At 52.8% G+C, this 22,118-nt stretch overlaps 9 protein-coding genes across 9 annotated transcripts; 4 read left to right on the forward strand and 5 right to left on the reverse strand.

The window, feature by feature from the left end:
* Window positions 1-267: 267 nt before the first annotated feature.
* J4E87_002818 (uncharacterized protein) lies at window positions 268-1,187 on the forward strand (the record flags this gene model as incomplete). Its single annotated transcript, XM_049374452.1, has 3 exons — window positions 268-350; window positions 398-448; window positions 575-1,187. The coding sequence occupies 3 exons, from the start codon at window positions 268-270 to the stop codon at window positions 1,185-1,187; spliced, it is 747 nt and encodes a 248-aa protein (XP_049235443.1).
* A 157-nt stretch (window positions 1,188-1,344) lies between these two features.
* J4E87_002819 (uncharacterized protein) lies at window positions 1,345-2,977 on the reverse strand (the record flags this gene model as incomplete). Its single annotated transcript, XM_049374453.1, has 2 exons — window positions 1,345-2,069; window positions 2,122-2,977. The coding sequence occupies 2 exons, from the start codon at window positions 2,975-2,977 to the stop codon at window positions 1,345-1,347; spliced, it is 1,581 nt and encodes a 526-aa protein (XP_049235444.1).
* A 1,524-nt stretch (window positions 2,978-4,501) lies between these two features.
* J4E87_002820 (uncharacterized protein) lies at window positions 4,502-6,768 on the forward strand (the record flags this gene model as incomplete). The annotated part of the gene is made up of 5 exons (XM_049374454.1): window positions 4,502-5,014; window positions 5,068-5,720; window positions 5,772-6,134; window positions 6,186-6,534; window positions 6,586-6,768. The coding sequence occupies 5 exons, from the start codon at window positions 4,502-4,504 to the stop codon at window positions 6,766-6,768; spliced, it is 2,061 nt and encodes a 686-aa protein (XP_049235445.1).
* A 738-nt stretch (window positions 6,769-7,506) lies between these two features.
* Window positions 7,507-8,383, reverse strand: J4E87_002821 (uncharacterized protein; the record flags this gene model as incomplete). Its single annotated transcript, XM_049374455.1, has 3 exons — window positions 7,507-7,720; window positions 7,771-8,190; window positions 8,250-8,383. The coding sequence occupies 3 exons, from the start codon at window positions 8,381-8,383 to the stop codon at window positions 7,507-7,509; spliced, it is 768 nt and encodes a 255-aa protein (XP_049235446.1).
* A 532-nt stretch (window positions 8,384-8,915) lies between these two features.
* J4E87_002822 (uncharacterized protein) lies at window positions 8,916-12,919 on the forward strand (the record flags this gene model as incomplete). Its single annotated transcript, XM_049374456.1, has 5 exons — window positions 8,916-8,972; window positions 9,043-9,490; window positions 9,555-10,244; window positions 10,340-12,717; window positions 12,767-12,919. 5 exons carry the CDS (start codon window positions 8,916-8,918, stop codon window positions 12,917-12,919), a joined length of 3,726 nt encoding a protein of 1,241 aa, XP_049235447.1.
* Window positions 12,920-13,033: 114 nt separating this feature from the next.
* On the reverse strand, window positions 13,034-14,161 carry J4E87_002823 (uncharacterized protein; the record flags this gene model as incomplete). Its single annotated transcript, XM_049374457.1, has 1 exon — window positions 13,034-14,161. The coding sequence occupies one exon, from the start codon at window positions 14,159-14,161 to the stop codon at window positions 13,034-13,036; it is 1,128 nt and encodes a 375-aa protein (XP_049235448.1).
* A 1,483-nt stretch (window positions 14,162-15,644) lies between these two features.
* J4E87_002824 (uncharacterized protein) lies at window positions 15,645-17,629 on the reverse strand (the record flags this gene model as incomplete). Its single annotated transcript, XM_049374458.1, has 7 exons — window positions 15,645-15,758; window positions 15,839-16,103; window positions 16,156-16,379; window positions 16,432-17,293; window positions 17,341-17,409; window positions 17,458-17,525; window positions 17,576-17,629. 7 exons carry the CDS (start codon window positions 17,627-17,629, stop codon window positions 15,645-15,647), a joined length of 1,656 nt encoding a protein of 551 aa, XP_049235449.1.
* Window positions 17,630-18,390: 761 nt separating this feature from the next.
* On the forward strand, window positions 18,391-20,067 carry J4E87_002825 (uncharacterized protein; the record flags this gene model as incomplete). Its single annotated transcript, XM_049374459.1, has 1 exon — window positions 18,391-20,067. The coding sequence occupies one exon, from the start codon at window positions 18,391-18,393 to the stop codon at window positions 20,065-20,067; it is 1,677 nt and encodes a 558-aa protein (XP_049235450.1).
* An 810-nt stretch (window positions 20,068-20,877) lies between these two features.
* On the reverse strand, window positions 20,878-22,038 carry J4E87_002826 (uncharacterized protein; the record flags this gene model as incomplete). Its single annotated transcript, XM_049374460.1, has 3 exons — window positions 20,878-21,546; window positions 21,604-21,924; window positions 22,003-22,038. 3 exons carry the CDS (start codon window positions 22,036-22,038, stop codon window positions 20,878-20,880), a joined length of 1,026 nt encoding a protein of 341 aa, XP_049235451.1.
* Between the last annotated feature and the right edge of the window lie 80 nt (window positions 22,039-22,118).

Below are 22,118 nucleotides of genomic sequence, written 5' to 3' on the forward strand. Positions count from 1 at the left end.
TGGTTCGTTCCCGCTGTGGAGCTAGCGCGCCGCTAGCGAGGGTGCGCTAAGCCCTATCCGTCCAAGAGCGAGAAATCCTCCTTCTAATGCAAGGCACGCCGGTCTACTCCACCTTACAAGTCTCACTTATCTAGACTGAGTACTGACAAGGCTTCGGGCGCACTTCGGTCAGCTTGAAAACTACTTTTGCTGTTTCGACGTTGACGACGTGACCATCACCACGGTCAGTGGTACGAGGAAGAAGGGTCAGAGAGCACACAATTCGTCATGGCCCCTGCGACGAAACAAACGGCAAAGGCCAATGCAAAACCTGTGTTCAAGACATCGTCGCCGTTTTCTGAGACGCAGTGGTGGGTGGTACTATGCTTCAACCCACGAGCTATGCTGATTTGTACAGGCCCGAGATCACACGCGAGGACGAAGAAGTCATATTAGAATTGCTATCCAAGTAGGTACGCAGAGAGGAGCTTCATGAACCCGCGCCCGCCGATTTCTGACAGTTGCATCACAAGTTCTCCCAATTCGGTCATTAACAATTCCATAGTCTTCTTACGCCTTTAGGTGACCATCGCAGAACCTATATCCACCCATCCAAAGGCAAGAAGCGCAAACGTAACAGCAAGGCAAACGAGGATGGCCCCGAGAACACACCCCCATCACCGGAAATTGGCAATCACTTGCTCGTTGGCATCAACAGTGTCACTCGGCATCTAGAGGCCTTGGCCGCAGAAAACGCTCCGACTACAGCACCTGTTTCGTATCCCGAGTCTGCTCTAGAGGGCACCAAAGAAAAACACCCGACGACAGACTGTTCCAAAGAATCTCTCAGACCTTTAAGCATGGTCATACTAACACACCCCAAGCCCTCATTATCACCCGCACATGCCCACTTCCCAACGCTGGTCCACTTGTCGGCTCTCTCCCCATCATCTGCTGCTTCGGCCACATCCGAGACAGCTACACGACTCATTCCATTGCAGACGACAGCGGATACCCGGCTCGCGTCTAGCTTACACGTTCCCCGAGTAGGTGCCTTGGGAATTTACACAGGTGCGCCGGGAGCGAAAACATTGGAGCTATACGTCCGCGAGCACATTGGGCTGACAGAGTGCAAGTGGGTCGGCGAGGCTATGAGCGCAGAGTGGAAGGGATTGAATGTCAATAGCGAGATCCCTGGCTCAAAGTAGGTGACAATATAAGGGCAAAAATAATATTGGGTTCTTTGGTATAGAAATATTTCGACGCTCGTGAGGGATCAACAAAACGCCTGCAATGCACATTCTTCAAGTTCAATAGCTGCTCCTGGTAGATCAGTGATTGTTCGAAGAAAAAAGAGTACTGCGCTCATCCCAGGAAGTTCTGGACAGCACCTCCGACGTTCTGAAGATCTAGCAAGAACGTGTCATGGCCGAATAAGCTCTTCTCCTCTCCAAGCTCGATGTGCGTGACGTTCTTGTTGCCAGTGCGCTTGAGTGTCGTTGCAATTTCCTTTTGCTGCCAAGCAGGGAAAAGAATATCACTGGCGACACCTAGAACAAGAGTTGGAGTATTCGCGAGTGGCTTCAGACCTGCCACGAGGTCGGCCGGTGGTTCGTTTCCGTCAGTCTGAGCTACAGCATCGATGTCGGCGGGCTGCTCCTTCTCCTCATAGGGCTGATCAGGCAAAGTCAGACTGCAGACGTCGCTGCTGGTGTCGGATGTGATATCATGGCCGTCCAAGTATGCCTGCATTTTACCGCTGTTCGCCTTGCGCACCTCGTTGATGCGGTTACGGTGCTCTTGTCCCAGATCGAATAGATCCATAGCCTTCGAAACGTAGAGCAAGCTGTTTGGATCGTACTCCAGACACCATTTTTCTCCCGCATGATCGAGGTATGTTTCAATGAGGAAGTCGGGGCAGAGAGCAGGTGGTCGCGAAGGATCGGCACGCCGGCGGCCAAATCGCTGCTCCCATTCGGGACCACTCCGATACGTGACTGTAGCGATTTCTCGGGCAAGCTTCATACCGCCGTGTGGAGGAATACCGTCATAGTAAAAACCGCGAGCCCAGTTGGGGTCCATCATGAGTACTAGTTGCACGTCAACGATTGCGCATGGCTGACCTAGAGTGTTTGTACTGACCTTGCCGCTGAGTGTGTCTCATGGCGATACTGTATGGGTGGCTGCGCGCACATCCGCTGATGCTAACGAGACGGCCCACCCGTTCCGGGAAAAGCGTTCCAGCTGCCAGACTCTGCATGCCACCCATGCTCGATCCTACACTCGCGTACAGCTTCTGTATGCCGAGGTTATCCAGTAGTCGGAACTGCGCGCGTACCATGTCCTCCATTGTAAGAATCGGAAATCGAGTCGCGTAACGCTCGCCGTTCGCGGGGTCGATCGAAGAAGGCCCAGTCGAGCCGTAGCAGCCTCCAATGACATTTGTGCAGATGACGAAATACTTGTTGGTGTCTAGAGGCTTCCCAGGCCCAATGAACTTCTCCCACCACCCTGGCTTCGTATTCGTCTCTGTGCTGTGGGCATGACTAGATGCGGATAATCCAGTGTGCAGCAAGATGGCATTGCTCTTGTTGGAGTCCAGCTGCCCCCACGTTTCATATGCGATGTTGAACTCTGGCAGTATGCCGCCCCAGTCGAGCAGAATAGGCTGGGTCGAATGGAAGTTTAGCGTGTGTCCGGAGGTATACGAGGGCTCGGGCCCTGAGGACGCTCGTTTTCTTGAGAGAGACGCAGAGCGAGATTCGTGCGCGTCGAGGCATGGGAAGGATAGGGCGGGGTTTGAAGATTCGACTTCTTGGGCGGCAGCGGCGTGTTGGGCTTTCCGTGGTGTCTGCTGGTGCAGCTGTCTAGTAGCTTGGTTCGACTGCTGCCTCGCAAACAGCAGCAAAGTCTGAGATGGTCTCTTGGCGAAGCATCGAGTAGTGGTTGCGGTTCGTGATGCTCGCGCGCTGGCGAACAAACTACGGGGAACGCTCATGGCTGTTGCCCAGATGAAGCGCGTATCAAGGGCAGAGGTATGCGAGGGTGGAGACAGTACAGAGACACCATGATGACGCTATATTCACGATTACAAACGGGCTGGACCGTTGACGGACCCGTCGCGCGGAAACTGATGGGAATGCGACGATGTCGGATCCAATGACGTCGCGGGGAAATTGCGTGCTTCCCTCGCACCATGCCCGTCCTGCCAGCCTTCTTTAGGTAAGCACCCGCCTCTACGAAGACCTCGGGAACATCACGCCAAAAGACACCGTGCGCAACATGACCGAATCGAGAGATATCGAACGGGGAAGCACATGTCGGTCCCCAGCGGAGATGTTCGGCGGCATAGCTTCTTGCGCATCACGCCTCGAGACCGCTCCTTGAACGAACCAAACGATAACTCAGCAGAACGCAAGGTGCAACTTGAGCTCCTACACCCATTCGCATTTTGCTAGGACCTACCTACATTTGGGGCGTTCATCAATGTCTGCAGTGCTTTTGCCGCACAGAACTTGAGGAGCACAAGAAATGTGCTAGCATGCAGTCCAGGACCTAAGATTCGAGAGCACCTGTATGTAGGCTCGCAATCGAGATGTACCATCCAAGCATTGCTTGGATCGCCTACATCACCAGGAACGAGATAACCCGAGCAGTATGCATTGTAGTTTGGTTGATTCGAAGAGTACCAAGGTCGAATGTTCGGGCCTTGGAAACATCATGTCGAACTTAGGGCGATCGATCGAGCTCTTACGACAAGAACCGTGCACGTCTTCTAATGGAAAAGGAGGTGCAGGGCGTGACCGCCATGACATGTTAGTTATTGAGTTGCAACAAGGGTCGCTTGTGATGGCGAGATAGCGTAGCCGGCTCGTGACTCTAAGCGCCGTGCAAATGGGTGCTCAGGTGGTGTTGTACTGTGCCTAAGGCGTACACGGTGCATCTCTGCGTGACAGGTGATGGCGGCTGAAGATACATGGAAGGAAAACTGGACCGCTCCGTGCTACGCAGCACTCGAGGGTGCGGGTCTCAGCCATTGGTTTTGCGCTTGTTGGTGTCGAAGGAACCACGGCGGTTTGGCGTTCGCAAAGACAATACAATGGCATGAAACATGATGGCCTGCGCCAGACCCCTTGGGACGTTTGACGACGAGCGTCTAATTATGGACTGCACGCAAGACCGTAGACGCAGCACAGGAGATTTACCATGCAGACTAGGCTCAGTCGTCTCAAGTGCATATGCAGGGATGGTGATGTGAAGCTTGGAAATGGACGTCTGAGGTTGCCAGGGCTGAGAGATGTCTTGGCTGGCCGCCGGCGTCACTCAGTCGCGCCTGCCCACTCGAAACCTCCGCAGACCTCCTTCCCTTCGTTCCAGCGTGACTGCCGCCATATTTGCGCCCCGTTGGACGACATCGATACCCGTCCGCCGCCCCTGCCGTTCTGCCATTCGCTGCTACACAGAGAGCGCCGTGCCGTCTAGGGAACGCCATACCGCTTCCGAAGTCTGCAAGACCGCCGTCATGGACTCGTCAGACTACTTCACACCCGTCCGGGAAGACCGAGATGCCCCAGGGCCGCCGACTGAAGACTCTGACACCGACATGGCCGCCTCTGCCACCGCTACAGCCTCGTCCTCGCGCTCCACCATGTACACATCACCACACCCGCGCAAGCCCGGCCGCATGTCTCGATCGGGAGCACCACGGCCCATACTCACACCCAACAGCCCCCTGAGCTCGACGATACCGCACAATCTCCTCCCCTCTGCGCCCGCCTCACCGCCTACGCCTGCGCCGAGTCCGACACCGACCCAGCGGGTGCCCGACTGGAGCACCGCCGCCGAACACGAAGATGGAGACATCAAGAGCATACGGGCGCAGTTTGGCGACATGAACAGAGCCGAGCGGATGCGCCTGCTGGGCGAGCTGCTCAATTTGTGCGACAGCCAGGAGCTCAGCTTTGTTGCCGAATTCGTCAGTCCTAGATTGAAGAAGGACCCCTTCATGGTTCTGCCTACCGAACTCTGCTTAAGAGTGCGTTTTGTACACATTCCCCGTATAGTCCCGATCGCTGACACATCGCACAGATTCTGGAATGTGTAGACGACCCCACTACCCTCGCTCGGGCATCGCAGGTATCCAAGAAGTGGCGCGAACTCGTCAATGACGACAGCGCCTGGCGGTTACTGTGCCAGAAGTACTCCTTCAGGGCTCTGTCGAGAGAAGAAAGAATTGAGGAAGACGACACAACCGACGAGATGGAGGACACCGACTCAAAGTCATGGTGGCAGAACGACGAGCGCGCACCGAGGGTAGAGGACGTCGCTACGAGAGAACATCTTGAGGTCGGCCCGTCCAACGGCGGTGCTGATGGTCTGCGGACGCAGAGCCTGGACCGAGCCGCGAAGAGGAAGCCTTCACAACGAAAACAACAAGCAACCACATACCGGTCGCATTTCAAGCAGCGGTACATGGTTGAGACGGCGTGGCGGAATGGAGGAGTGTGCGATGCGCGGCAGATTACTCCGGATCAGGGCGTAGTAACCAGTCTACACCTGACCAACAAGTACATTGTGGTTGCACTTGACAACGCGAAGATCCACGTCTTCGATACTGTCGGCGACCATCAGAAGACGCTCCAGGGACACGTCATGGGTGTATGGGCTATGGTGCCTTGGGGCGACCTTCTAGTCAGCGGTGGATGCGATCGCGATGTGCGCGTCTGGAATCTTGCAACTGGGTAAGTTGTTCTGCCGTCTCCCCCATGATAGCAACTAACAGAGGTTGTCAGCTTTCCCCAGTTCACTCTGCGCGGTCATACTTCGACTGTGCGATGCTTGAAGATGTCCGATGCGAACACGGCTATATCCGGCTCAAGGGATACCACACTGCGCATCTGGGATCTCAAGAAGGGCCTATGCAAGCATGTACTCATTGGTCACCAGGCTAGCGTCCGATGCCTCGAAATACACGGTGACATCGTTGTGTCCGGCAGCTACGACACCACAGCCAAGATTTGGAGCATATCCGAGGGCAAGTGCCTGCGCACACTCACTGGCCACTTTAGTCAGATATATGCGATCGCCTTTGACGGGAAGAAGATTGCAACAGGCAGTCTGGACACCAGTGTCCGGATATGGGATCCCAATGATGGGTAAGTCCGCTCGCGTGCCACAACATTATCGAAACTAACTCTCTCGTGTAGCAAATGCCTCGCTGTACTACAGGGCCACACCTCGCTTGTCGGGCAGCTTCAGATGCGTGACGACATTCTTGTAACTGGTGGATCAGACGGCTCGGTCCGCGTGTGGAGCCTCGCAACGTACCAGGCTATTCATCGACTAGCTGCCCACGACAACAGCGTTACGAGTCTACAATTCGACAACACCAGGATTGTCAGCGGTGGCAGCGATGGTCGCGTCAAGGTCTGGGATCTAAAGACCGGTGTTCCCGTCCGAGAGCTAAGCAGCCCTGCCGAGGCCGTTTGGAGGGTGGTGTTTGAGGAAGAGAAGGCCGTCATAATGGCCAGCCGGGGCGGTCGGACAATCATGGAGGTAAGCTTGAAGCACGCAATTACTATTACCACAACATACTAATCCGTCTAGGTATGGGACTTCTCGCCCCCTGCCGAAGAGGACTTCGACTCCCGATCCTCTACACCAGCGAGCATGCCCGATCATCTCGCCGAATACAACCGGCCGCGGTCCGCCATACTTCCTGCAACTTCGCCGCTCGTGCAGGATACGGGCGCTGGCGACGTTACCATGGGCGACGCAAGCGATTCATAATACAACAATAGACTTGCAGAGCACTAGCAGTGCAGTAAAGGCCGTTAGGCGCTGTCATTCCATTGCCGCCGGAGCTCGCATCCAGGGCCTCGACAATAGCTGGAGGCTTCCACACGGGGAGGTCCGGTAGAAACCGATATGGACGGCACTAGTCGAGTTACAAGGCCTACAGCCGAGCATCCACCACCAGCGTGGAGCGATATCTCCGGACTCACGATGAGCCCATCCGCGTTTACAAACGTGATAACGAACCGACCGATTTGTTGTTCGATTATAGCTCCATGGCCGGTCACGCACACCTGAGACCATATGGTTGGCATCCGTAATGGGGAATTGAACTGTGCGAAAGATCGATGAACAGCTTGCATATGGGGCGTCTTGTTGCATCCACAGCCCATATCTGGTATATAACAGGAAGAGCTTGGATTTGTTTGGACTTTTGTTTCTTCGAAAATGTATGCATGATATAGGAGCGTGGACTTTTGAATGACTTGGGGCCGGATAAAGGCAGGGGAGTTCAATGTGAATAGAATGTCAATACTCTTCAAATAATCCAATGTGTTCGGAAGGTTGTGTATGTGTTAAGCTTCACTGAATGGATCGAAAGGTAACATCTCGATACCTTGTTAGCCAGACAAATCCTGTACGCAGCCTCCCGTAATGATGCTTGAACTTGAAATTATAATATCTCCCGTTGATTTTGCAATGAAAGACCGACTATTTACAAACGCGCGATACTCAAGACTGCCCAAAGTGCTTACTGTTGAACTGATCAACAATTCCTCTTGCAGCTTTGACAATCTCCACAGCCCCAGGCGAATCCGAGTGGCAGCACATCGAGACCTCGTGGTCCCCTATAGGAAGTTGCAGCTCCTCGCCGGTAACAGCCGTGACAGTTGCAGTTTCTACCTGACTCTGAATGTGCTTTCTCGCCTCTTCTGGAAGCCATGGTCTGCACACAGTCAGCATTGCACTCAATGGAAGCATACGCATGCAACATACCTCTTCTTACGGTCGATTACCAAGGTCTTGTCCTTGTTGTACTTGACATCTCCGTAAAGCTCTGCTACGAACGGCAATCCAAGCTCTTTCGCAACCTCTTCGTGCAGAGTTCCCGCAAGACCAAATACTGTTGTTCCTTTGGGCACACCAGCATAAACTGCACGGCACACTTCCCTGTCCCGATACATCATCCCGTACAATACGCCATGGGGCTTGACATGATGTAAGGGCACATCTTCTGCATCCAAAAACGCTTTCAACGCGCCGACTTGATAGCGAACAGCAGCTGTCAGTTCTTCCGGCGACATTTTGATCTCGCGTCGGCCGAAGCCTTGAATGTCTGGGAGGCCAGGATGTGCACCGATTTTGATGTTGTGCTTTTTGCAGGCCAATACTGTCTGGTGCATAATCAATGGGTCCCTGATTACTTGTCGTCAGTAGAGTGGAATTGAAGATATTGATACAAGGGTTTCACGTACCCAGCGTGGAAACCACAGGCTATGTTTGCATGGTCAATAAGTGGAATTAACTCATCATCTGGCCCGCATTTGAAGTTTCCGTATCCTTCACCCAGATCCACGTTGATCTTTACAGGATGCTTGATAGCTGGCATTGTAGACCCTTGTACGAAGAAATTCGTTAGCTGGTGAGAGTGAAGCACTACGGTTGGAGTACGAAGTGTCTTGCGTTGGTTCTCGAGTAGGTCATCAGATGCGCGTGTAGTGGTAGCGGAGAGAGTTGGAGTAGTTGGAGTAATCCGCTCGGACCGGAGGTCATGCTTTCATACCATTCCAAAGTCATACTCGGCGTTATCCCGCAATGGTCGAACTTTCCCCACAGCTGTTAAACGCGCTGCACGCGTAGCGTCATCCTCCAATCCATGGATGCTTGTTATCGACCCCGCCTCTCGAACGTCGGCGGTGACGTCTGCATCACCGGAGACACCCCGGGAGAAAGCCTACGCGTTTGGTAAAGCACCAATGACAATGCCTTCGCTCTAACGGGTGGAGGTAAGATATCGGCGCGAAAGGGGAATGGCGGAAAGGTGGGGTCATGCAACCTGCCTCCAACTATGGAACTCATAGAAGGAGCCGGCTCGTGAATGATTTGGATGAGGTGATTGCGTTCGCGAACCATTTGCTCCAATGTCTGAAATGCAAAAACTACGAGTTCTGTTGATTGCGAATAGAGGCGAGATCGCGGTATGTGGCGCTGGAGCCGCGGAATTGCCCCGTTATCGATAACAACCTCCGACTGACATTGCGGGTACAGGTGCGCATCACCAGAACGGCCAAAAGACTCGGCATCAAGACCATCGCCATCTATTCAGAAGCCGATGCCGCGTCGCAGCATGTCCGAGATGCCGACGAAGCAGTTTTGCTACCAGGAAGCAACGCGACTGCATATACTGATGAGGCAGCCGTACTGCGCATAGCTAAGGAAAGGGGCGCGCAAGCAATCATACCTGGATATGGGTTCCTGTCAGAGAACGCCCATTTCGCGCGTCTGGTCGGTGATACAGGTCTCATCTGGGTCGGGCCATCATCGGACGCCATCGATGCCTTTGGTGTTAAGCACACCGCCCGAGATCTGGCGGAAAAGGCTCATGTTCCCATCGTACCCGGGACGAAAGGCCTAGTCGAGAACGAAGAGGTGGCAGCGAAGGAAGCCGAGCGCATTGGGTTTCCTGTCATGTTGAAAGCGACCGGGGGCGGTGGTGGTACGTCATATTCGTTCGTGAACAACATGTGAGATACACGCCGACGTCTAACATCGATGTTTAGGAATGGGACTAATCACTTGCAACAACGCCGAAGAGGCTCGCGACGGCTTTCGAATGGTGCAATCTAGAGGAGAAACGCTGTTCAAGAACCCCGGAGTTTTCATCGAGGCCTTCTATCCTGCCTCTCACCACATTGAAGTCCAGGTGTTCGGTAACGGCCAGGGTCAAGCCATCCACTTCGGCGAACGCGAATGTTCCATCCAAAGACGACATCAGAAGGTCATTGAAGAATGCCCAAGCCCGTTTGTAGAGAGGCATCTCGAGCTGCGAAAGAAGCTGGGTGAGGCCGCGGTACGCCTCGCTGAGTCGATCAAGTATGGTTCTGCTGGTACCATCGAATATCTCGTCGATGATAAGTCTGGCGATTTCTTCTTTCTGGAGATGAATACGCGACTCCAGGTTGAGCACGGCATTACGGAGCTTTGCTACGATATCGACCTAGTAGAACTCATGCTGAAGCAAGCAGATGCACAACTAGCAGGCAAAAACGGGCTGGATGGCAAGACGTTGAAAGACATGCAACCATCAGGGCCGAGAGGATCGGCTATCGAAGCTCGTGTTTACGCTGAGAATCCGCTAAGAGACTACGCACCGTCGCCCGGTCTACTGCAGAAGGTAGCCTGGAAAGATGTCCCTGGCAGTCGAGCCGACACGTGGGTCTTCACTGGAGTCCGCATTACTCCAAATTACGGTACGACGCCCTTTCTCTCTTTACAGGAAACGCAAATCCTATATCGACATCAGAACCCTGATAGAGTAATTCAGTTCCTTACTAACGATGACCAGATCCTTTGATAGCGAAAGCGATGGTCCATTCTCCATCCAGAGATGAGGCAATCGCGTCAATCAGTGAGCTGCTCACTCAATCTACCATCTGCGGTCCCCCTACCAATCTCGAATTCCTCGCCAACATACTGGACGATTCGCGCTTCAGGAACGGCAACACCATGACCAGCTTCCTCACAGACTTCAAGTACTCGCCTCAAGCTATCGACGTAATCTCGGCTGGAGCATACACTTTAATCCAAGACCTTCCCGGGCGGCCAACAGTTGGTAAAGGTGTACCTCATTCTGGACCCATGGACCCGATCGCATTCCAGATCGCGAACATGCTCGTGGGAAACCCGCGATCAAAGGAAGCGCTGGAACTCACGCTGAGTGGACCAGAACTGAGATTTGTTGGCCCTGCTATTGTCGCGCTGTGTGGAGCTCCTATGGAAGCATTATTGGACGAAGAGACCTTTCCTATGTGGACCAGCGTAAAGATCGAAGCTGGTCAAAAGCTCAAGATTGGCAAGACGACAGGCGGGGGCTGTCGCTCATATCTTGCAGTCTTCGGGGGATTCCCGTCTGTTGCGGAATACTTCGGCTCAAAGTCGACATCGCCGCTCGTAGCGATTGGAGGCTACCAGGGCCGCGCGCTGGCACCAAGCGATCTGTTACAGACAGTGGGAGAGCTTCCAGACGCTTTCACTAGCGTTTCGCTCCCAGAAAAGCTGCGCCCCATCTACGAGTCAAGTTGGGAAATAACAGCGATGGTTGGACCCCACGACGAAGGCTACTTCGATCCGAAGTTCATCGAGGAGATATACAAGACTGAGTGGAAGGTATCTCACAACGCATCGCGGAGCGGAATCCGTCTGGTAGGACCGGTACCGAAATGGGCCCGTAAAGATGGCGGCGAAGGAGGCGCGCATCCAAGCAATCTGATAGAGTACGGCTATCCACTGGGCACCTTGAACTGGACTGGAGACGATCCGTGTATCTTTCCTGTGGACTGCCCAAACTTTGGTGGGTTCACCAGCTCTACTACAGTCGTTAAAGCCGACTGGTGGAAGCTGGGCCAGCTCAAGGCGGGGAACACTGTGAAGTATGTCCGGGCTGGTCTCGATGATGCACTGAAGAAAAGAAAGAGAAATGACAGCTTTCTGGACTCAGTTCAGCAAGCCATTAACGGCGGACGCGACTTCGAAGGCATCGAGAAAATGCAAGGTGCACACTGCAACTTCCATGAGGGGGATATTGGAAAGGCGGTCATTTGGGAGAAAGAGCAGAACAATAGCACTCCACAAGTCAGATATCGTCAAGGAGGTGATGACCATATCCTGATCGAATACGGGAATGAGAATTTCGATCTCAATCACCGTTGCCGCGTCACTGCTTTGGAGAACGCATTACACTCGGACTCAACCCCCGAACTCATCAAGTCCAATCTGTATAATACCGTGGGGTGCTGTACATCGCTTCTCCTCCACTACAACGGTGCCAAGCTCCCTCGATCAGAGCTCATTGCGCACCTTCAGTCCATCGAATCAAATCTCGGCGACCTGAGAAGCACCAAAGTCCCTACCCGCGTTTTCAAGCTTCCAATCTCATTCGAATCGAAACTCCAAGACGAAGCGACTCAACGCTACATGACTAACCAGCGGCCTCACGCACCTTACCTACCCGATAATCTCGCATTCGTCGCAAAGAACAACGCTTTCACGCCACAGCAGCTGAAGGACATATACCTCACGGGCCAATTCATGGCAGTAGTTGTCGGCTTCTTCTGTGGTAACACTGTATCGCTGCCCGTAGATCCGCGCCAACGCCTCTCCGCTCCAAAGATGAACCCAAGTCGCGTTTTCACACCCGAAGGCACAGTTGGATGGGCCGGCTCCTGCATGTCGATATACCCCGTTGACTCACCTGGTGGGTATCAGATGACCGGCCGAACGGTACCATGCTGGGATTACTATTCCTACAAACCCGGTTTTGACACAAAGCCTTGGATTTTCCGTGACTTCGACATCTTGACCTTCTACCAGGTCAATGAGAAGGAGCTCGATGATCTACTAGGCAAATTCCGAGCAGGAAAGTACCAGTGGGAGTACGAAGACGTGGAGTTTGATATGGCGCAGCACAACGAGCTTCTAGAGAAGACGAGCGATGAAGTCAGGAAGATTAGGGAGAAGCAAGCGGTTGCCCAGGAAGAGATGACGAAAGCCGAGAACGAGAGTTTAGAACGCTGGAGGAAGGAGAAGGCTGAGAGTCAGGTTGACGAAGGGACCGTGGAGAAGCTGCTGGATGATCCGGATATTCTTGGGGTTGAGGCGCCGGTCGACGCGAATGTGTGGAAGGTAGAAGTTAGCGAGGGCGATGACATTGGAGATGAGAGCGTGGTAAGTACATTCATGTGGTTGTTTATCTGGCATTGCTAATATGATATAGATCGTCATTCTTGAAGCGATGAAGCTGGAGATTGCGGTCAAGACGCCAGACACGCTGGCGAAAGCGGGCAAGCTAAAGGTTGAGAAGGTTTTGGTGAAACCAGGAGATACTGTGACAGCTGGAGGACATCTGGCATTGTTACGCAAGCGCTAGCTGGGGAATGTAGTTCATTCACTGTATTTCATGCATCAGAATGACATGCGTGTAAACAATACGTAGCCACCTTCCCACATCGCCCAGTATCAAGCTCATGTCGTCTCCAACGAGCTAGAACTCCAGTTCCTTCAAGTTGAGACCAGTGCCGCAGCTTGTCTCTTTAGTCGGTTTCATATCTGCCCGACCCCAGTCGTAGATTCCGCCACGCTCTACGAAAGACTTCTTGTCCCAAACGATTTGCTGCATGGCCTTCTCAACTCCAACATCCAAGATAGACGCGCTCGTCGTCATCATGCCCTCGCCCTTGTCCATGAAGCGCATGTACTCATCGAGCAACAAGTAGCTACTGGCCATCGAGTTATTGTCTTCGGGTACGTAGCATGATAAGTGCTTGTGGCGATCGCAGAAGGTGCGCCATTGTTCTTCAGTGACCAGAAACGTCCTTGCATCGCGCTTCCGTGTCTCGTCGTCGTTCTCGCCTGCAACGATGAGGCATTGGAAGACCTTCCATCGGAATGGCGCTAGCTTCTCGATATTGGCAACCATATCTTCGTTCCAGTTGTGTATGTTGACGACGGTGTTGAGCTTGAACTTCACGTTGAAGGTCCGGCACCATTCGGCAATTTGGAACAGTCGAGCGACGTTCTTCCCGTCGTCTCCACGGCCGATCTTGACGTTCGTCTGCGCGTCGAATGAGTCGCAGGAGATGGCCAGAATGTCAAGCCACTGAGAGTTCTCTCGCATCCATTTCTCCGTGATCTTGCTACCGTTGCTGACGATGCTGATGCTTTCGACGCTCAAGTCTTCCTTGCAGTAGCGAATCAGGCTTGAGAGAAGCTTGGGGTGTAGGAATGGTTCTCCACCCGCGATATTGAGCTTGCGCATGCCAGCATCTCTGAGCAGTCTTAGGCCTTCTCTGGCCTTTTCATCGCTTAGGATGTAGGAGCTGGTCTCGGTGTGGAAGCAGAATTTGCATTTGTAGTTGCACTCCCGAGAAGGGAAGTAGTTGACTGACACCGGCGCATTTGGTGGCTTCGATGGATCCAAGAGCTCATGGACAACCGACGTTCCAACGGCTTGCTCTTTGGTGGAGGGCTCTTCAGTGAGTGATACGGGTGTGAGAATGTTTGCCGGCTTGACAGCAGTGGACTTGTAGACAACGTACGCGCAAGTCGCGAGGACAATCCCGACAAAGTACCGAAGAGCGGGTATCTCAGCGACAAGTGAGAGGAGCACCATCGTAAACGGTATTTCCGGAGACGACTTGGATGATAAGTGATAGTCGCTGCAAGAGAACCAGAGTCTTTAGAAACAAGAGGAAGTTGGTGCGGGATGCGTCAACTTCTATACAGGCAGTGATGGTTCGGCCTAATAGAGGAAGTTCCGAGCCTAGGAAATGCGGGTCTTGAACAGCAAGAAATCGCTTTCGATCACGACTTCCCTGATATACAAAGTGGGGGCGCTTGCTACAAACGGCAATCAAGGCTAACAATCAGTGGAACGCCCCGGAAGCACATACCAGGCACCTTCCACAATCTTACTGTGCCCCACCGAGGCACTTCCTACCTCGCATGGGAAGTACAGCTCCTCTAGTCGCATTACCAGCAGCTATCAGTACCATGACAGCCTCGAATCAGACCAAGGAATGCCCTCGGGGCTTTGCTATCGCGTTCGTACTAGGTATATTGCTCAGCTTCGCTTTTTAAACTTCAAAGTAACCCATGACTAGGTGCACCTGGTGCGGGGAAGGGGACACTGTGTACGCGTCTAGCTCGAGACCACAACCTGGTACACTACTCCGTCGGCGACAGTCTGCGGAGCTGGATGCGTGAAAACGACAACGCGCCACTTGCAGTGTCTATCCAGGACAAACTCGACAATCAAGGGTTCCTAACTTCTGAAGAGTTGAACCCTTTCATTGCGCGCGCGATCAAAGATGCATTGTCCCAGCAACCACCCAAGGCCGGCATCCTGGTGGATGGATTCCCACGAAGCACCGAGCAACTAGAATCATGGAACGTCTGGCCATTTCCCAAAGATCTGCCAATCGCAAGTGGAAGTAACACCAATGCAAAACCAGACATCGTATTATCGTTACGCGTCAGCAAACAAAACGCCAAAGCCAGATACTCGGCTCGAGCCCGGGATAGCAACGATAGCGATGAGAAATTCGAGCGGCGCTTCTCTGAATATGAGGAAGAAACTTTGCCCGTGGAGGAAGTTTATCGTGAGCGCGGCATTTTGATCGATGTGAGTATGTAAAACGTTACGAAAGATCCAACACTAAATTACATCCAGATCGACGTGAATGGTTCGAAGGAAGAGAACATTATAGAGATGACCAATAGCCTTAATGGAAGTAGTCTCTGGCGGAGAGTTATGGTCGAGAGATGTATGGACACGCATTTTATCGTTACGTAGCCATGTACTTCGTAACTCGTTGGCAAAGTAATAGGTCGCATGTAGCTGGACGCCACTAACTTCTGCCAGTCCATGGCATGCCACGGCAACCGACCTTATCCCATGGATCTTGCGAATATTTCCCTTCTCTGTGCATTGTTTCATGATGCGTGTTACAGAGACGTGCCCGTTGTCCTGGTGGACCAAAGCTTTCCTTAGTCCCTTCATGGCCCAACATATTCTGCCCCAGCGACGTATGATACAAGCATCGCTGAAAGGTATAATGATTTCATAAGACGAGAGCATCCAGATATCTTTCACATTAGGACTGGGGAGTGAGAGGCAATTCTCGGGACCTGGAATGAACGATTTCGATGTCTCCTTGACCCCGGGCTTGAGTCTGTCGTATATTCTCCGCGGCGGAACTAGAGGACATCTGAGGGGTCTATTAGGATGATGGAAATGAAAGACGGGATTTGCTCGCAGTCGCAACTAGCCAGGAGGTCATATTCTTACGTCGCCTTGTTGAAGTTTGTCGGACCAGTCTGGTCTATACTTCGTTTTCATGTGTTGCATGAGATCGACTAGGGAGGCTGAGAGGGCAGCGGAGCTTGGCCACCTCCAGGAAGAGAGCTCGAGAACGAGGAGCGCGTTGGAGTACAACTGGATAAGGTTCCCGCCAAAGATTGCCGGCATGTTCTGTATGAGCACTGTGCCTGCTCGGTATACCCAATGTGGCGTGACGAAGACATGGATGCCGCCGAAACTCACTACAGCCTCTCTGTTTGTGATGGTTAGTAAGACATCCTTCAAGGCATGCGGATATTACGTACAGCACATGCCATGCACTCCCCCAACAAGGATTCAGCAACAAGTGTGTTATGTGTAAGGTAATGCGTATGACAGGGAGCAGCTCGTCTCTCTCATCAAATAGCGGTAAAAGCTTCTTGATGTTCTCCTTGGCGATGTGGTCGCCTTTTCGGAAGCGATTTTGCATGCGATATAATGAGCAGAGGTATTCCGCGGGCTTCTCTTTGTCAAAACACATTTCTTCATCCTGCGATAGATGAGCCATGATCTTCAGAAGGCTGCGCAGCTGATAGACTCACCGGCTCCGGAAACAATGCAGGTCTATCCAGTGTAGATGCAATCTGGTTCTCAAGGCAGAATATGGTCATGTGCATGGCTCGCAGTAGTTGGACATCGTCGGGATCCAGCTCTTGTAACGCTCTTTTTGACTCAAGGTCGAATGCAAGACGGCCTGCGAGAGCTATTTGCTGGCCAATGTTGCCAGCTATTGGGTCAAATGAGCTATTGATAGCGAGTAGTAGAACCGACCGGATGGTGTCGATGTTTGGCTCCATCGTTGCCAACTCGAGGTGTTCCATAGCATCTGCAAAGTACTGAGTGGCGAGGGCCCGGTATCTAATGGAATTGGCCTGGTGGTATGTGAGCCTACCCCTAGGGTTCCAGCAAGTATCAGGAGGTTGCTTTTTACGAGTGTTGGGAAGGATGTAGCATGCTATGGAATATATCATATACAACGAGAACTTCTCGGTGTCCGTTAGGTCACCAGGTACGTCAGGTCCGAGATAACGGAGCGATGAATCCAGGATTGGATATATAGGTTGCACGGTTTCGAGATAGAGTTGCACCAGCTCATACTGCTTCTCGGGCGAATCTTTGTTGCTGTAGTGCCAGTCGTCAAGCTCTTCGTCAGTCTGCACGGCACGATTTTCGTGCGCAGTGTGTAGTCTGGGGGATTTGAGAAGGCAAGATTCAGCGCCAAGGTATCGATAGCTGTTTCCCGCCTCGGCGAAGTGATGTTCGTATCGAGGAACTTCAGAAGCGATGAATTCTGTTTTGACGTGTGTCGCAAAGGCGCCATTGTCCGTGAGCCCGCCGGATGTTGCTGGCGACCCATGGCCACTGGACAAATTGCGCACACGATCTACTAGCTCGCTGATGTAGCTGGGCATGTCTTAGTACGAGTCCGAGGACAAGCCTCGTCTGCTCACCTTCGCGGTAGCAGCTGATTGCGCCCGTGGTCGTAGAACATGCATTCCACGCCGGCTTTGGTGCATTGCCTGACAACGTTAGCAGGACGCGCAGGGTGGGACAGAGAAGCCATGTACCTGCACTTGGGCAATAAGGTATCGCATCCGCGGCGACACTCTCGGCATCGCTTGCATGCGGGGAGACTCTGGGGAAGTGTAAGTGCACGATGGCGAATTGCGGAGACGGCGGCGTTACCTGAATCAGAGCATCTAGATCGAGCGTGGGGGGCTTCGAGGTCGCGGCGGCCATCGGAGTGGGCAGTTTGCAAGGAGGCGACAGGTACGGGTCAAGGTCTAGCAGAGCTGTCGTCTGTACTACGATCCATCGCGCGCCGTCGTCATGTCAGCGACAATGGTCGGAGACGCGATGGGAGGCCTGGGCGGAGTGGATGGCGAGCAGGACGATCTTATCTGGCTAGGGCGTCCCAACACAGAAGCGATCACCCCGGCCGCCTGCATCCCGCGTGCCCACAGTCCGCCCACATGCCAGCATCCCGTCCTTCGTTCGAGAACACCAGCCATCGGGAATCATCACCGCCAGCAAGTCCTTCATCTCCGCCATGACAGCGGCGCCATCGTGGTACAGACGCCAGACGCTCGAGGTTGGCCATGCAGAACCGCACCAAAGTCCGTCGTCGCGTGCTGGCCTGTGCTCGCTGTCGGAAGCGTAAACTCTCGGTAGACGCTTTCCTCTGCCCCCGTCATACATGTACTGACTCCATCAAGTGTGATGGCAAGGTTCCCGCCTGCACGCGTTGCGTAGATGCTAGCGTCCAGTGTGTGGGATTCGATTCTTCAACCCAGCAAGAAGCTCCGCGCTCTATTGCCGACTTTCTGGAAGCGCACATCGCGCGGCTCGAGGGCCAAAGCAGCACGCCCTCGACGCTGCCATCTCTAGGACAGTCAAGTGCCACTCTGTCATCTCCGGCAGATTCCCACGCATCTGACTCGAGGCCGGGGAATTGGCGTCCAGAGAAATGTGCCTTCGCCGACAGCCTCGTCAACCAGGTCATGCAAGACATCACGCCTTCTTTTCTTGGTGTGTGCAAAGCTCGGCCCTTCCTACAGTGCGTCATCAGAGGCACGAGGCTGCCTTCGAAAAAGGGACCCGTTCTTTCCAACGATCTGAACGAGAACCACCCCAGATCCATCTTGAACCCTCAACAGACCAAGGGGCTGTTCTATGACCTCATGCCTGACGAGGTTGGCGCCAACAAACTACTCCAAAACTACCTAGATCGCGTCATCACACAATACCCTATATACCATCGAAACGACGTGACAACTGCTTTCAACTCCATCTACCACAAGAAAGCAGCAACGCCAAATGAAGACTCATTCCGCAATCGATACATAGTCTGTATCATCATGGCCATCTCGCTAACAACAAGCGCACGGAACAATGTGCAGAAGGCAAACGACCTTGCCTATCAGCTTGTTCGACACGCAATGCAATGGATTCCAGAGGTTGCAACCAACGATATTGCTGGACTACAAGCTATACTGCTACTAACCCAATACATCTTCCTGAATCCTAAGATGGCTGATCTTTGGCTCATGACAGGTCTCATCAGCCAAGCAGTCATTGACCTCGGATTGCACCAAGAGCTGCCCAATGATGCCAAAGTCTCCGTTTACCAACGCGACATGCGACGACGTATATTTTGGTGTGCATGGGAGATGGAAGTTGGCGTCTGCTGCATATTTCTACGCCCTACAAGTCTTCCGGTTGGGCGCATAGATGTTCATTTTCCCATGGAGATTGACGATACCGCCATTACGCAGTCTAGCATATCACCGACTGGACGACTATCGAAATTCACGCAGCGTATCATCTGTCGCTTTCGCCTTATCGAAGCTGACGTCATATCCGTCTTGTGGCATGAAGACCCTATATCTCAAGAGTGCTCCTCGTTGGAGGAATGGGTACAACACACTATCAATGCCATGTCAGATTGGCAACGCGAGATATATGCAGCTTCAGAGGCCAACAAAGATCGTAGCTTGAATGCACGATGGACTGAGATGCGCCTGTACTCCGATATCGCAACCCCTTACGTCTTGTCCTTGTTGCATCGTACCTCTCGACGACTGCCGAACCCAAGTAAAGAGCAAATGATGATCGCTCTACTCAATGCCGTCAAGGTTGCTGACGGCTACTTTCAGCAATCTGAGGCAGAAGCGGGAAAGATCAAATACGTCTTCCATCCATGCCATCATGTCTTCAATTGTGCGCTCATTTTCTTGCAAGGTTTGCAGCGCTGTCCGAAAGAAGTTGCGGACCAATACTCATGGCAACAAGTTGAAGAATGGATGCACGTCTTTTCGAAATGCTTCCTGTCCATCTCGGAGCGATGGGCAGCAGCGAAAAGGTGTTTCGAAGAGTACGAACGACTACTCCTTCCGGTCAAGAAGGAATACCTCGAATTCCTGAATCAGAGAGCGAGTTATTGTCCGCCAACACTGCACCAAACGGTCTCTGATGCGAGCAATCTCTACGACTACCAAGTGCCGCCCTCTATACTTACAGAAATCGACGAGGCTTACCAGTTCTGGACAGTTTTCAACCCCACATCAGCGATCGATGCACCAGACCCACTGGGTGCGTACTCTTACAATCTCGCGCCTTCTGATTGGAATGCGGAGTTCTCTTTGAATGATAATATGGACATGACACCGGAGTTATAGTACTCTTTGGCGTTTCTCGATCACGTTTCTTCTCTCATCGGCATTTACGTCTTTCAACTTGATGACATTACAGCACTGTACTGATTTACTTAGCTAGCATGTGGAATTGTTGCGCATTTTCGGTTCGGACTAATGAAATACCCTTGGGTCGCGGGTTTACATCTCTTCAGTGGTACTTTGTTGTTCTAGACTTCCGCCGAGTATCAAGTTTGATAACACTTTGGCTGGATTTCAACATGTGTGAATATGCATACAACCAAACGTCACTGGACACGTTTTGGGCGCACAGTCGATAGTCATGAGGTTACATTCGCCAAAGCCCGCCGTGGCTTATTTCCGCGTACCCATATGCGGGGCACGCGGCACGGGAGTCGCCCGGTCACGTCCAGCGTCTACCAATGTGTCGGGTGGATTCGACGGCGCCGAGAGTGCTGCACTGCCAACACAGAGCGCATTGAGCCCCCACGCTGCGGTGGGGAAGGACGGGCCATTTACCCGCAGAGTATCTGCATATTCGTTCACGAACGGGAACTGCCTTAGACACATACAGGCTACATAGTCACAAGACGTCTTCACTTGGGAGGTAAATTGGAAACGTAGTGAGCTACATCAGTGTCGCGTGTGACGAGTTTCGACAAGCATATGGATCTCCTGACACGTAGCTCAGTGGCACAGGCAGTTCATGCGAGCGTACGCACATCTAACGTATGCTAGTTATGGGCTTCTATACACTTGACTGCCGGCATTCCTGTGGAAGTGTAAGAGCTTGGTATCTTGTTCAAACAAATATGAGTATGCAGTACATCTGCCCTATAGCTCTAGACTCAGAGTTTCCTCTGGTTGTGTTAGTCTTCCCATCTTCAACACTGCTTTCTTGCTTTTCAAGTCCATAACAATGTTGAACAGGGTACCACTTCCAGTCTCCTCGGTCTCACACCTACATATTGCACCCGGCGCATTCTGCTCGTCGGCAAACAATTGAGTCACGTCTTCCCAGCTCGGGTCGTCGCCCAGCGCTCCAACGTTTGTTGCCATTGTTTGGACTCTAGTGATGGAGTCCTTGAGCCATACGGTATCGATTTCGCCAGGGTGCTCCAACAGCAGATGGTTGGTGTGGATGACCCTTGAGCTAGAGTCTGGTAACACGTGCGCAAACGTGCTCTTCGTGAATTCTAAGCCCAGGGACGTGTTTGCATCAGCTATGAGAATATGGGCTGAGGATGCCATGCCGAAACTCTCCAGCTTGCGTACTGCTTCGTCGACTGACGCGCTCTCCAGTGCCATTCTCAAGCCAAAGTGAGCGGGCATTCGGGTAGAATCTACGCCGTGAACTTTTATGGCGTTGAACAAGGTGCCTACGCCGCTGCTATTGAAGCCGATCTTCCCGATTATGCCTGCCTCGGTCACTTGGATTATAGTGGGCTTGTTCGCTTGTGCGATCTTGGTAACAATCAGGTTCTCTTGCTGCTCGGTCATCCACTGGGCACCGTCAGCATACGATCATCGCTTTCGTGTTCTTCTAGAGGTGCTGCATACATCCCAGTTCTGCGCTAACCATGCCCGGTTTTGGGTGTGCCACGCGAGGGCAGTGCAGCCATCGCTGAACAAACCAAAGTTGATCTCAGTTCGGACGTTTATCGCTACGATGTCTAGCAACTCGCGTCCGGAGCCGTCGGCAATGCCTTGCATCTCTTCGTGGAAGTTTGGCCATTGCGCCTTTGCACGCTGTTCAAACGTCGACGCGTGCTGGAGGACTTGCGGCCATCTCTTCTTGCAGTTCTTGAGGAAGAGGCACGCGTAGAATTCGATGCAACGAGCAATTTGTAGCTTTGCGGCTTTACCGTGTTGGTAGCCAATCTGTGCGAGATCAGCATGATCCTGGTCGCTGTCGCGTCTCGTCGCGGCAGCAGTGATGACGTCACGCGTCACACTTACCTCATAGGGGGTGCCCTTGCACTCGACAAACAGCATCGTGTACGACAACCCGACAAATATCAGACGAGAAGATGTACAAGAAGCAGTCTAGACTTCTATTCGAAGGAATAAGTTGC

This window comes from Alternaria ethzedia (assembly GCF_023757985.1).
Source record: "Alternaria ethzedia strain BMP 0044 chromosome Unknown scaffold_5, whole genome shotgun sequence".
Classification (NCBI taxonomy): domain Eukaryota; kingdom Fungi; phylum Ascomycota; class Dothideomycetes; order Pleosporales; family Pleosporaceae; genus Alternaria; species Alternaria ethzedia.